Source organism: Balaenoptera physalus (assembly GCF_965194825.1).
Source record: "Balaenoptera physalus genome assembly, chromosome: 9".
Taxonomy (NCBI): Eukaryota; Metazoa; Chordata; class Mammalia; order Artiodactyla; family Balaenopteridae; genus Balaenoptera; species Balaenoptera physalus.
Window position 1 is genome coordinate 33,477,779 of NC_138888.1, and position 15,002 is coordinate 33,492,780.

General features: G+C 37.4%; 1 protein-coding gene across 2 annotated transcripts in view; it reads right to left on the bottom strand.

The window, feature by feature from the left end:
• LAMA2 (laminin subunit alpha 2) overlaps nucleotides 1-15,002 on the bottom strand; it is a 622,418-nt gene that overhangs the window by 213,517 nt on the left and 393,899 nt on the right. For both annotated transcript variants that reach the window (XM_082475049.1, XM_082475048.1), the window contains exons 19-20: nucleotides 7,755-7,966; nucleotides 3,310-3,416 (exon numbers count right to left, since the gene is read on the bottom strand). In XM_082475049.1, the coding sequence (XP_082331175.1) occupies nucleotides 3,310-3,416; nucleotides 7,755-7,966 (319 nt within the window). The remainder of the gene's footprint in view (nucleotides 1-3,309; nucleotides 3,417-7,754; nucleotides 7,967-15,002) is intronic.

Consider the following 15,002-nt stretch of genomic DNA (forward strand, 5'->3'; position numbering starts at 1 on the left):
AGAAATATATGAGAAGTAATGTCCCTATCATACTTTTCTAATATTTAACTAACGTAATTTTAAAGCTTAGGTTATACCAAAACAAATACTACCAAATTTCAGTAATAAAATTTTAATAAATTGGTGATCAAAAATTTATTTCACAGACCAGGGAAAACCCTGTAGTAAACAAATTTAAGGAACAAATATTCTTAGTCAGTAATTGAGATTAACGAGGTAAAACATATATGGAAGAAAGTGCCTGCCTAGTCTCAGCAGGAAGTTTGATGAGCTCCCATAAATTATTCTCATTTGGGGTAATAATAAAAACTATCACTTACGTATTGTGCTTGCTATGTGCCAAGCACTGCTCTAAAGCCCTTTAAAAATATGAATTCATTCAAAATCTCAAGGCAATCCTGGAAGATAGTTATTAGCATCAACTTTTTACAGAGTGGTGAAACTGAGGCATAGAAAGGTCAAGTAATTTGGTTACCAGCTAACCAATTGTGGAGTCAGCCAAATCAACCAGACTGGCTTCAGAGTCTGTGCTCTTAACTCTCACACATACTGCCTCAAAGGAAAAATGGTCTCAGGACAAAACACCACTCCATCATATATCAGTGCTGTAGGATATGTAGGAAAAGGGCATGTATCAGGATTAAAATTCTGCTAAATTTATATTTTGGAGACATACTGATCAGTTATTGTCCTTTTCTTTCACTTTAAGTGTATGCATTTATTTCTGAAAAACATAAACTCTTTTAAAGATTTCTCCATTTAATAACAATAGTAATAATAACAGTAATAATACCTAACATTTACTGAGAACTCTTCAGATGTGTGTCTTATGCAGTCTTCTCATGACACCTGGAAACAGCCATGGAGGTGCCTGGATAGATCTCCCTGCAAGACAGCCTGCAGTGGGAGTGTCGCTGATTGACAAGCCCCAGTTTCCACTCTTTTGGATCTAGTGGAGAAGCTCATAGCAAGTCATGCTTCTCGAAGTCAATGACTGGTACACTGAAGTACTAGAATCTTCCTGCCCAATCCAAGATTCCTCCAATGGGCAAATTTTGCTGGGGCACTCCCTACTGGCCAGGTTAAGAATTTGAGATTTGGGCAGAATGCACCCAATGAGACTTTCCTACTCAATATTTCCTTCCCTCTCTCCTTTCACATGGTCAGACCTGCATTTCAGTAGAAGGCTCCCTGCATACTGCTCTCTCCTCCATCATCCTTCACTGCAGTTTCCCCCAGTAAATCTCTTGGCATTTGCTCCTTGGAGGATCTGAGCCAACACAGACCCTATGAAGTAGGTCCTACTATAGATGAAAAAGCTGAATTACAGAAAGATTTAAGAAACTCTTTTACAGTTTACAGGCAGTGTTGGAGTTGGGATTTGATCTGAGGCAGTCTGATATCAAAAGTAGTTTTTTAAAAATGTCAATAAAGAGCCAAGAAATAAAACCATAAATTTGTTCTTCTTCCTCCCTGCCTTCCTCCTTCTCCTCCCCCCTCCTCCTTCTTCTTCCTCCTCTTCTTTTCCTCCTCCTTCTCCATCTCCTTTTTCTATCCCCTACCCTTAGTTCTCCTAAGCTCTGATTCTACACTGGCAAGTCCTGTCTCCTGGTACTTTGCAACTTGGCCTTGGACCTATTCTTCCCTCCTTCCTCCTCTCTTCCTTTCTCCCCTCTCCCTTCCTAACTTCCTTCCTCCCAACATTTGTTTTGTTTTGCCCTGTGAGAAGGGGGACCAAACTTTTGTAGTAGAAGACATGCTAACTTACTTTGTGTATGTTGTACATTTATAGTGTGTCAAAGTGCGTTTCTTCTGTTTGTTGTATACGTGAACAAAATTGTAATGTGGAAATGTAACAAAATCATTAATTATGATGAAAGGTCAGCCAAATGTCAGATCCATGGGCTAGATTTTCTTGGCTAGATCTCACCTTTGCTAGATTTTCCTTCATTTATTCATTCGTGTGTTCCCTTCATTTGCTCCAAATGATGCCCAAGGTTCCTTCCCCTTCTAAGATTATAGGTTCCTACTGATAAATTTTTCTTTGTTTTCTACATATCCATGATCAATTGAAACTTTTATGAACATATGAACTTGAATAGGCTTTAAAAAAGATATTGATAGCTATTTTTAAAAGGCAAGACTTCCATCAGGAATTGCCTAGTTTTCGCATTTGCAATTTGCACACTTAGCAACCGTTATTTGGTAAAATGGCACCAGAGCAGGTCAGCAGCAGCACATGGAACACAACATGCTGAGGCACGAGCTGTGCAGCGCCTCTGGGATTACCGGAGCTGCGGGTCGATAGGCTCCCCGAGGACATCCGCTGGAGCTGCTGACTCCCCACCTCTGGGGAGACCCCAGCACCGGCTGCGCTCTCTGCGGCTGCTCCTTCTGTCGGTGCACCTGCCTGCTGAGGTTGCACTGTTTCCCTACGAAGCCTGATTTACAGACACATCTTCCTGTGATATCACACTGTGCTGTCACAGAGCCAATGGGATTGCAGCCACAGGACACACAGAATCGCTTCTCTGGGTCCCACCACATAGTGGGCTTTAAAAGCCAACAGAAAAATAAAACAAAAACAACAGAAAAAGAGCATATCATGTTATTCAAGAGATAGAAGCAAATGATATTTCCAAACTTCCTACAGAACGGCCAGTTTGACACCTGAGAAATGCTTGGTTCTGCTTAACAGTGTTTATCACCAAAAACTTGCATATATATGTGAAAGAGATAGTGCAAATCCATGTCCTCTTATGGAGGAATCTCAGGTGCTCACCATACTGAAGGCAGGGCAATACGTGCAGGAACAGAGAGCAACATATTTTGATTTTTGTTTCATTTTAGCAAAATGGTATCTAAAAAGTATTTTGATTTACTTCTCTACTGAAAACTTTTGTTGAGTAGAATGCTCGCTGGAACTTTTAATTGATGGAACTAGTACAAAGTGTTTGATAAAAGCAAAGGGTGTGACACTTTTTTTTTTCTGCCAGAAACATAAAAGCAAAAGAAAGAATACATGACTCGCCATAGACTGGGATTAAATTTGTATGTTGTTTCAGAAGCATCTGAATTACAGTAAATATTACACAAATTCACTACCAAGGAAATATAGGTTGAGGGTCAAATGCTAGTGCATGGTAAATTTCGTTCTATTTTGAAAAAAACATTTCAATGATCACAGTAATTTTATATGTACAATGAGATATTACTGAACTTGTCTTTCAGTATGCTCAGGAGTATGTCAGTGAAAGCCAACGAGAAGTTTGAAGGAAGAAGTAATCATGGTCAGCTCCTACTTCTTACCTTACATTCATCACACTGCCGCCCCTGCACGTTAGGTTTGCATTCACACTGCCCCGTCTGAGCATGGCAAACCTCAGAGAAGGAGCCGTTGGCATTACAGTGGCAAGCTGCAAAGAGAAGAGAGATCTGTGATTGGGAAAAATGTTCTAATAGTCTTAATAGGTTTGTTAAATAGTAATATCCTCCAGGTGGTAACACTGGCCTCGAAGTTTTAGAATAGAATGTTTTCTGATTGCTAGGGGTTCTGTTAAGCATTATATTCTTTGATGTTTACACCCACTCTAGAAGCTGTAGAGACATTTATGTAAAGCAACAGCACAGTTCCTGGCACATTCATATGCTGTGAAAATACTAATGTCACCATCACTATTCAAATTCTGAGAATGAAGACACTGAATTTCCACGTAGCCATAACTCAAACAAGGCCACATGATTAGTAGGTGATATAGTTGACTTCAGGTAAAATGTTCTTTCCATCAGTCCTCCAGCTGTTTTGCTTCTTGATAGATACACTGGGGTAGCACCTAAAATATAATCTCAATATAAGTAATGCATACTGACTCTAGAGCTGAAATAATTTTGAGAAATTATCAAAATTAATAGCACCCATGGCATAATATTAATTCTACAATTAATGAAGCAAAATTAATTAATTTTTTCCAATTTAATGATTATTTACAATATGCCAGTTTCTGTGTTAAGCTCAAAAAATGAGCTTGAGGGGAAATATATACATACCTTTAAGATTAGAAAAGTATGTAAGACCGTAGAACCAAGTAGACATTTTTCTAAAGAGGATATCAAAGTGGCCAACAGCACATGAAAAGATGCTCAACATCACTAATCATCAGGGAAATGTAAATCAAAACCACAATGAGGTATCACCTCACACTTGTTAAAATGGCTGCCATCAAGAAGACAAGAGACAACAAGTGGTGGTGGGAATGTGATGAAAAGGGAACCTTATACACTGTTGGTGGGAGTGTAAACTGGTCCAACCACTATGGAAAACAATATGGAATTTCCTCAAAATGTTAAAAACAGATCCACCATACAATCCAGCAATCCCATTTCTGGACATATACCCAAAGTAAATGAAAACAGTATTTTGAAGAGATATATGCACTCCCATATTTACTGCAGCATTATTCACAATAGCCAAGATATGGAGACATCCTAACTGCCCATCAGTGGGTGAAGGGATAAAAAGATGTGATGTATATACACAGTGAAATATTACTCAGCCATGAGGAAGGAGGGTATCCTGCCATTTGGATGGACCTTGAGCACATTATGCTAAGTGAGATAAGTCAGATATAGTCAAAGTCAAAGTCAGATATAGTCAGATAAGTCAAACTCATAAAAAAAAAAACAGTAAAATGATCGTTACCATAGGATGGAGAATGGGGGGATAAAATTAATGCTGTTTAAGGGTAAAAAATTGTAACAAGTAGTTAATAAGCTATAGTGATCTAATGCACAGTATAATGAATATAGACAACAATATTGTACTGCAAATTATGTAACAGGATAAATATCGCTATAATGGCAACCATGTTACAATATATAAATTTATTAAAGTAACACATTGTACACCTTAAATTTACACAATGTTATATGTCAAACATATTCAATAAAATGTATATAAGATAAAAACAACTTTTTCAAGTGTATTAGGAGTACAGCATTATAATTTTTAAACTGAGGAAGATATATACTATCCTCAGTTTATATATTATAAACTTTATATACTATGATAGTATATATTATATACTATCTCCAAAGATAGAAAATGTATTTGGTTTAAGTAACCTTTTGTCATTTTTATGTTACAAAGTTGTCTGATGTTATTCTGAAACATATAATAAATCAGTCTAAAAATTAAGAAGCTTTTTCACAAATAGAACAGTAATTAATGGTTCACTCTGTACCCTACAAGTGTATTTTTAATGGTACATATAATTGCATTGATACCAGAATAAAAATGTGAGGGGGAGATGACATGGGAATTTAGACTATTCGTAGATGGTTTTTGTAAATTTTGTACAATATTTCATGCCTCTGAATACTTTGATTTGAGCACAACTTGTAAATACATTATAAATAGCTAGTCCATCAGCCTGCACTATTTTTCTGTTCATGGGGCTGGAAGCGCTACTTAGTTTTACTGCTTTCCTAAAAACTGCTTGATTTTTCTTCCAATGGTTTGGTCTTCAGTGTCTGCTAACATGATACTTGTTGGGTGGCCATTTAAAAACTGGTCCCAGCCAGTTAGCTTACTCAGGTAATAGCCTACGGATAGTCTATAGCTGGCGTGTGAGAAGAGGTTGAAGAAAATATTTTCTTTAAATATCCATTTCATTTGGCTACTAGAATTGTTATATATACTTTTGATTTCTTTATATATTTCATACATATATATATCATACATCGATTTAAAAAATCTCAAATAATTTATAAATTAAAAGCCACTTTTTCTTAGAGTGGGGAATACAAGATTAAATTTACTATAAAGTCATCTTAAAAATAACAAAAGCAATATAGAATTTTTAAGTGGCATTTTTAAATGAAATGACACAAAAATATGTATATAAATTTAAAAAGCAAAATATATTTCTTAGTAGTGGTATACTTTTCATGAACAGATCCAGAGGCAACTAAAATAATAGTTTATTATGAATTTTCTTTTTGTAAAGGTTTACTAACTATGCATAGAAGAGCCATTATATCTATGAAAAGTTAAAAATAGATAATGAATGTGTTTTGGTATTTTTATATGTTAAAGAGCATTAAAAACATAATTATGTCTATACTTCATGGCAAGTGATATAAAAATTGGTGATGGTTCAAAGATGTTTTTATACCATATTCTTCTATGTGTTAAGACTTCATGCCACAGATCCTGAATTTACCACAATAAAAAGAGTGGAACTGTCTCTTCAACTTTATGGAGGGGGTTATTGGAAGATAGAAAATGAGGTCATTCAGGGAGTAACACAGCCTCAGAATTAGTGAGCATCTCTACAAAAGGAGCCACCATGTGTGAGTATCCCATGCCCCGGGCAGCTCACTAGATACTCTCACGTGCTAGATCCTTTAATCCCCATTGAAAATTAGGACCCTTTATGTAAATGAGGAAACTGAATCTCAGTGAGGTCAAATGTCTTGCCCAGCATCAAATAGGTAGAAAGTGTAGATCCTAGATGATGAGTTTGAACTGGAGAATTTCTTAAGTTCCTTATGATTTTACACAGATGCCATAAACCCACAGTGTTTAAAGGTGCTTCTGAGCCTGTTGGAAATTTTGCTTTAAAAACAATTGACAATTTACACATGATATTAATAGCTGCTGACTGTTCCAGAGAGTGGTTTGTTTTTGATTCAACAAATTGTCATTTTTAAATGACAAAAAGCTGGCACTTATCTTCCAAACCTGTGAGGAGAAAGACACATTTCTTATTGAAATGGGGGACGCTAGCAGGTCCTCGGTGTTTACAGCAGAGATACTAACAGGCACAACATTTCCAGTGGTTTCTGTATTGTTGCAGGTCCTGGGACCCAACTGAATGATTGGAAGAGTCCCTTCTTAGATAATGAAGTCTGCAGAAGTGAACTGTTGAGCTGGTATCATAACCTGCTCTGCCTAAAGATGATCACAGCAGGTGAAGTTGATGATGGCAGCGTCCAGCACTAACATAGACTAACAAGGATGCTCATTCCATTTAATTCTCCACAATGAGATCTCTCTTGCATAATATATTACCACTAATATAAAGCGTTTGTAAATTTTATGCAACACCAAAAAATACAGCTGAAGAGATCAAGATGAGGGTAGGAATGTACTGACTAATATGGATGAAGTCCTACAATAGCTAATTTGTGGAAGTAAAACACAGAAATAGCATTCTGTGAGTAGTCCTAAGTTTAATACCTCAACAGTTACAAATGCCAGTGTGTAAGAATATTGGCAGAATTTTACACCTACTGTGAAATGCAAGAATGTAAAGTTTACATATGAAAGCATAACAGATTAATGCCTACTGACAGGTACTAATGAAATAATACGGACTGATAAATTTAGTTCAAGAAAATGATTAGAAATGTAATAAACAATAAGCATAAATAGGGGCTACCTAATTTTCAAATTCTTCTTTCCTGCCATAGACAGAAATTTATTTAAAAATCTTCATCCCACGTGTAAACAGAGATATGTGTATCATTTGAAAAATGATACTTCAACAATGCAGCAGTTTTGAAAGGATTTAATCTATTAGCACAAAGAAATGTATTAGAATATTCAGACCCTGTGTATAGGCTGTGTATCTATCTATCTTACATGTATTACACATAATTTGCTACCCTCCAATCCCCACTCAAGAACTCATCAGTTACTTTGAGGTGCAATGCATCAATTCTGTCAGGGGCATCAATAGTTCAGGACTTACGCTGACAGTTCTTTGCATCAACTGCGTCTCCAAAATATCCATCAGCACAAAGCTCACAATACCGGCCTGTTGTACCTGGCTTACATATCAGACAGGAGCCAGAGAAGCTGTCACAGCTGCCAGGGATGGAGAAGTCAAGGTTGTCATTGCATTGGCATGGCTGACATGATCCTCCAGGTAGAGAAGGTTGTCCAAAATAGCCTTCTGCACACCTAAGGTGAAAAGTTTCATCAGTGAGTATTTGGGAGGAACTCATGAAACCCTTTGGGGGCAATGTTTATATATATTTTCATTCTATCCCTCTCCCAGGATATGCTTTCCCTTTAAGCGCTCCTTTTCTCAAATGCAAGGTGATTAAAAGAATGTTTTCCTGTTACTGCAGTGTAGATACAAGATGAAATCCTGCCAGCCCCACTAGTAATTTGATTTCAGCCAGAAAAAAAAAATCTTGTCACTGGTACTGAAGACGAGACCAAAGCATAATAAGAAATCTGCCGCTGGCACTGCGGCGGGATCCAGGTCCACGTTGGAAAGCCTTTGAAGTACAACACATCATATGTACGCAGCTGGTTGTTTCCTGTACACATATGTAAGGGTCACACGTTTCTGTTGCTGCACCAAGAGCTTGTTGTGGGGAAGCAGGCTCACAAGGCAACTCAGTAGTGAGAATTCAGAGTTTATTAAATAGAAAATCGAAAGAGCCTCATCATTTGTGTGAGGGCCGTATGTCTGCCTTACTAATAGGCTTTTATACATTTGCACATCCATATGGAGGCAGGTTTCCACTGAAGAGTCTTCACGGAGTAGCAGGCCTGCTGCATATTATGGTAACATGACATAAGGCGAGGCTTAATGATGCCCAGAACTCTTATTAGCAAACTCTAGTTCTTATTTTTTTTTTTAAAGGACTAAACACTATTATACATATTATTGGAAAAACAAAAGTTCATTTATTTATGAGGCATGGGAGAGATTTTTTTCAATTATAGTATCAAATTTCCCTTTAACCACACTGTTATGTTTTACAATGCTACTTAATGTTACAGATGCACAGATACACCTTTATAGGAAGCACTTATTTATATTCTACTCTGTCTTCTCTTTCAGTTACCTTTGCTTATGCTTCATATTAAGCTCCACTTGCCAAAGGAGAAATGAAACAGTACATCTGAAGTCTTACGGTCAGGCTAGCTCTGTTTTCTGTGCCATCTTAGCAAAATAGAAAGTCCTTTACAGCAAGGGTCAAAATTGAAGGGGAATATATCTCAAAAGTACATTATGTTTATGCTCATCTACTTACAGATACGTAGAGAAAAATGCTCTCTACTCTAGAAAGAGACATGGTTTAAATACAGTACATCATATAAGGATACTTTAATAATATCATGATTATGGGGCAAAGTCATTAATTTGGTAAGATACATTGATTAGTCTAAGTTTTCTAGAACATTTATAGGTGCCAAAATAATCTTGTAGAATTAACCTTTTATCATAATTTTTAATGAGATTACTAGTTTTAATTTTAACAAAATCTTTTATAAATTGTGAAAGTCATTGTATAAATATTGCTTGGAAGAATACTGCCACCCACAAATGTTAATTATTAATTCTCTATTGTAAAAATGAACTAATATTTTAGTGCATAAAATTCCCCCACAATCCCTTCAGGAGTGGTAGTCAATAAAGAAGAAAATCTTTTTGAATTTTAATCCGATTCTTCTTGCCTTACTTGATATTCAGAGCTCATGATCACATCCACATATATTCACATCTCATTTTGTTTACCATTAAGAGAGTGACTTTGCTCCACTAGAATAACAATATACAATGATCATTATCACAGATAACAAACCCCCATTATTTTCAGCTCATTTTCCTCAAAATGACTTACTGCCCGCAGGAGAGATGGCGTTATATAACAAAATCTGGTAATTTTTTTTTAAACGTAGATACCAATTAATAAGTCCCAAATTCTCCCACAACAATAATTTTAAAAACCAACTCAATCCATGAGAAAATAATTACAATTAAGTAGAATAACTGAAGAGGCATCTGTTTTTTACTTTTTGTTGTAGGACATGTAAGGAGACTTACTGAATATATATGATACATCATTCATACGGCACTTCACTGAAAGTAAGCATTCAGATTTTATTAGGGGTGTGCAGGTGTGTGTGTGTTTCTATACATAGAACAGTATTCTTAGAGACTTACAGAAATGTTTCCATAGAAATTTTAAAAATTAATTTATTATTTATTTATTTTAAAATTTTTTTACTTTTTGGCTGCATCAGGTCTTAGTTGTGGCACACGGGATCTTCACTGAGGCATGCGGGCTCTTCGTTGTGGTGTGTGGGTTTCTCTCTAGTTGTGGCGTGCAGCTTTTCTCTTCTCTAATTGTGGCACACAGGCTCCAGAGCACGTGGGCTCTGCAGTTTGTGGCACATGGGCTCTAGCTGAGGCGCGCAAGCTAAGTAGTTATGGCATGCGGGCTTAGTTGCCCTGCAGCATGTGGGATCTTGGTTCCCTGACCAAGGAGAGAATCCCCATCCCCTGCATTGTAAGGCGGATTCTTTACCACTGGACCACCAGGGAAGTCCCATCAATAGAAATTAAAAGGTAATTCTCGGGTCAGTGAATACAATACTGCTAATCATATAACTTGTATTAATAATAGTGCTTTATAATCTGATCAAGTTGGATTCATCTAATTAACATTAGTGTAAATCACAGGCCTTTAGACCTTTCCAGCTTCTCGGACTTTCACTCTACCAAAACAAATTGTTAGTTGAAATCTAAAGTCCTCTCATTTTCATATGAAAGGCAGAAGGAAGACATTTGTAGACAGAGAGTTTATTGGATTTTGTTTTGCTAGAGATGGACCTTAACATGACAAAGTCCCTGTTCCTTTGCACATTTGCTAACTTTTTTTCAAATCGAATTGCAATATTTCAGAAAGAGATTCTTTAAATGTAGATAACACATGCAGTTATGTAAGATGACTTAGGAACAATATTAAAGGAAGGTATATATATATATATCTATATATATCTATGTCTGTCTATCTAAGTGAGAGCAAGAGCGAGAGTGGCAGAGAGAGAGAGAGAGAGAGAGAGAGAGAGGAAATGGCAGTGGAGAGAAACAATAATGAAAAGAAGAAAAGAAATTGGTGAGACTTTTCTCTATTTCATTCTGCTCCATTATTTTTCAACAACTTCTGGCTAAAATCTTTGGTCTACGTTCTTCCTATCTATAGACTGAAAACAATACTTCAATCTCTCTAAGCAAGTTAGAAAAGCTCTTGCTTTTTTTCCCCTCCCACTCTTCCTTTAACATCTATTGAGCACTTTCACATGATACTAATATAAATAAGGAACAGTCTTTATACTACAGTCCATGGAGAAGAAAGATATAGAGTTAAACCTTGAACAACATGGGTTTGAACTGCGTGAGTCCACTTCTACACAGATTTTAGTCAGTAAATACTACAGTACTATGTGGTCTGAGGTTGGTTTAATGTGCGGATACCACACTGTGGATACAGAGGGCCAACTCTAAAGTTATACACTGTTTTCAACCGCACAGGGGTCGATGCCCCTAACTTCCATGTTTTTCTAGGGTCATCTATACTTAAAAATGTAGCAGTGAACTATTAGAGATATGCAAATACTGTTAAAGAAGTATAGAAAAGGTCAACCAACTCGAACTAGGATTCATCAAGGACCCTTTCAGGATGACAGAGCTGAATTTTAAGAGGGAGCAGAGCTGCTCTCAGGCAGAGGTGGGGGAAGGGTTGCAGTCTTCCAGGCAGAGGAAGCAGTATTGGCAAAGGCACAGGGGAGGGTGGCTGGAGTTTAAATGGGAATGGTTGTGGAACTGCACTGTATTCTTACTACCTCCTACTTGACTGAATCAGCTGAAGACTGAGGAAGTGTGCCTGCTTATATGGTGCCTTTCTGCAAATTAAAAAAAAAGATTCTCTCTGGGCAGATGCAGAAAAATGAACAGACAGTAGACATGTCTGGGTACCCAAGCACAGCACAGCTAGTGTATTGGCAAGAAGAGGGCACGCTGGATTCGAGCCCCCAGTCTCCCCCTTGGCTGAGTACTTTTGTGCAGTGTACGAACTGCACAACCACAGATGACCAGCCTTTTGAAACCTCACTTCCAGTCACAATTTTCCTAATGGCACTATCGAGTAAGCATAACTGTCTCTCGTCTCTAATTTCTGTAACCCCATGCTCTGCATACAGGACTCAGGGATCAAGGAGGCTCAGCCATGAGTAGAAATTCTCACCAGCATAGTGATCAGATGACAATTAGACTTGGTTCAGAGTCAAGACATTTCTGAAGCAGAGAATATCTAAACTGGATTTTGGAATTGAAATTAAAAAAACAAACAAACAAAAAGGGGCTTCTCTGACACTGAATATAAATCATGTGGATAAAACTGTAGGTAAATTTTCCAAATACTAAGCAATTGAATTCAAATACCTTCTGCATTCTCAGTGGCAATTGTGAAATTAAAGTTAACTTTGACCTCTCTCTCCTTACTTAGGGGGGACATAAAAAATTGCCCAGCTCAGGAGGGGACAGGGTTTAAGGGGTCCACATAGCTCATTAAGTTTCTTGTGGTCCTATGGATCTCATTGGATGAACTTGTCACAATCTCTTAAAATGTCTGTCTCCATGAAGTGTGATATGTTGCTGAGGTTACAAACTTATTCAGAAAGTAGCTTAGTGTCCAGTAGACAGATGTCATCAGCATTTAGCTCACCTTTTTTCTCCATGTTCTTTTTAATTTCTCTTGATGCTCCAGCACTCATCCCTTTTTGCCCTTCAAAATACTGTCTCCTTGTTTTTCTATATTTTTCTCTTCTTGTCCAGATAATAAAAGCCTAGAATCTTAGCAGAGTGCCATGATGAATACCCAGTTCCCTCACCGCTGGTTCTCTTCTTTTCATTTTGTTTAAAACAGTTCCTAGTCAGAGGAAAGCAGTAATATCTCAAAGTATGAGTGCCCTGGCCCCAAGCAAAAGTTTCTGAAAACTGTAACCAGTGTCCTATGTGTGACAGACTATCAGTCCATATTTTGTCATATCTTGTTTTGCCATCCTCTTGTTCACAATTTTTCTCCATTCCCTCAATTTAAGCAGCAAGACCATCTGTGCTGCTTGACTGAGTTAAGGGATCTGACAGGAAGGAAAGCAGAAACACAGGAATCTTTTGGACTTTGGCTTTAAAGGTCACCCTTTCTATGAATGTGGCACCTCCTCCTGCAATTCATCCCCAAACAGGAAATGGGATGGAGTTAGAAAGGCAGATGGAGGAGAAATGATGAGAGTAGGGATGTTGGTGGATCCCAGTTTGGAAAGAAGACAGCAGCATGCGTCCTGTGTGCCCACGAGTGGTAGGAAAGTAGTGGGGAGAGTTATTAGACCTGAAGGGAAAGGTAATCAGGGGGACAGGAAACAGGAAGAGGTGAGCAGAAATGCATTTGGATGAATTACTCAGAACAGGTTGGCCCTACCATATGTGCACTACCCAAAACACAGTCACACACACACACACACACACACACACACACACACATTCAAGCATTCAAGGCTCTTGGTACCATAAGTAAGCTTGTTAGAACTTTGGTTCTAACCAAAGCTAGAGGTGGAAAGTGGGGAGAAGAGAAAAAACGTTAAAACAAATTTTAAAAACTGGAACATAATTGACATATAACACTGGGTAAGTTTAAAGTGTACTTGACTGAGATTATGTGTCCCTGCCCTCACAGCTCCTACATATAAAGAATTTGATCTCAAAGTAGAAATTAAACTGAGATAAAAATATAAAGTTATAATTCCCATCTATCTGAGTCTGAGATGCATTCTTGTTATATAATAAAAGTAGGGGATTTATGATCACGTAAGATTAGAAAATGATGAGTTAAACAAATTGAAGAGATTTTTTTCACTCCAGGACTGGTCAGAACCTTTCACATGCTAATAGATGCTTCCCAAACGTAAGTGATCATAGAACTCTATTCCAAGAACATCTACAGCTTGGAAAACACGGCTTCAGTTTTTCAATGCTGATTTTGTGTAGATGATGTGCATAACTGATTACACCAATCACTCACAGAATAGTTTTGATTACAAGATTTTCAGTACAACCCGTATCTCCTTCCTCCCCTGACCCTTATTCTCCCTCACACCCTGGTCTACTTCAGCCTGCACATCCCCAAAAATGTTTCTCCTAATATTTTGGATCCATCTAATGGACTTCTTAGCTCCTACAAACACAGAGAAATGATAGACTTTAAATATTCCTGTAAAACCCTAATCTGTATTCCGGCTAGAAAAATATAATATCACATCTTCCATATAATAATGGATTAAGGTTATTTTTGACTGAAAAACTTAAATTAGAGGTAAGATATGCCATTTGATGCATGTTTCTCTCTTCTTTTTGATCAGATTAATAAAGGTTTTAGACAGGAAGTCATCCTTTCTGTCAGGTATTTCTTTCCTAGGTGAATTTTATTATTCAGACCAGAATGTTCTCCAGAATATGTTCAAATATTCTCACCCACATTAAAAATGTGAGCTGCTTGAGGGCAAGGATGGTAGGATACATCTGTTTATAGCCTATGTCTAGCCCCATGCACAGCACATGGTAGTTGCTAAACAAATGTTTCTTAAATAAAATGTAGGATTTTAAATTGTAGATGGTTCAGAAACCATTGTCTAACGTATACAGAAAATACATATCATGGAGCAAAGCAGTATAAATACATCAGAGACTAAGCCCACCTAGATAAATGGATTGAATGGCCTTGTATGACAGAGCAGCTGTCATTTTCCAGTTGCTAAAAAAAAAGGTTGCCTGTAGTGAGCCAGAGGGATTAGGCATTTGATGTAAATCTGTCTTGGCAATGATATGTTCTCCTATTACAGTAAGTAATATGCATGTGTCCTCCTTTTTTTAAAAAAACACAATCAAAGACTTCTAGTTTCTCAACTGCAAATAAACCCTCCTTATTTCAGTTCTGTTCCTCCATTACTAATTTCCAGATGTTGCCATACTCACAAATAGTACTTGCTGCCGCTAGGAGCTGTCACTGGCACTGTGTCCACAGACTGCTAGCTGCTGGCTAAATTCTCTCTGGGTGATTGGATCTTGCTTCATTAACTTTATGCAGCCTGGTTGAAATAGGGTTGATGGCTGCCAAGGGGACAGGAAAGGATAGGCAGAAAT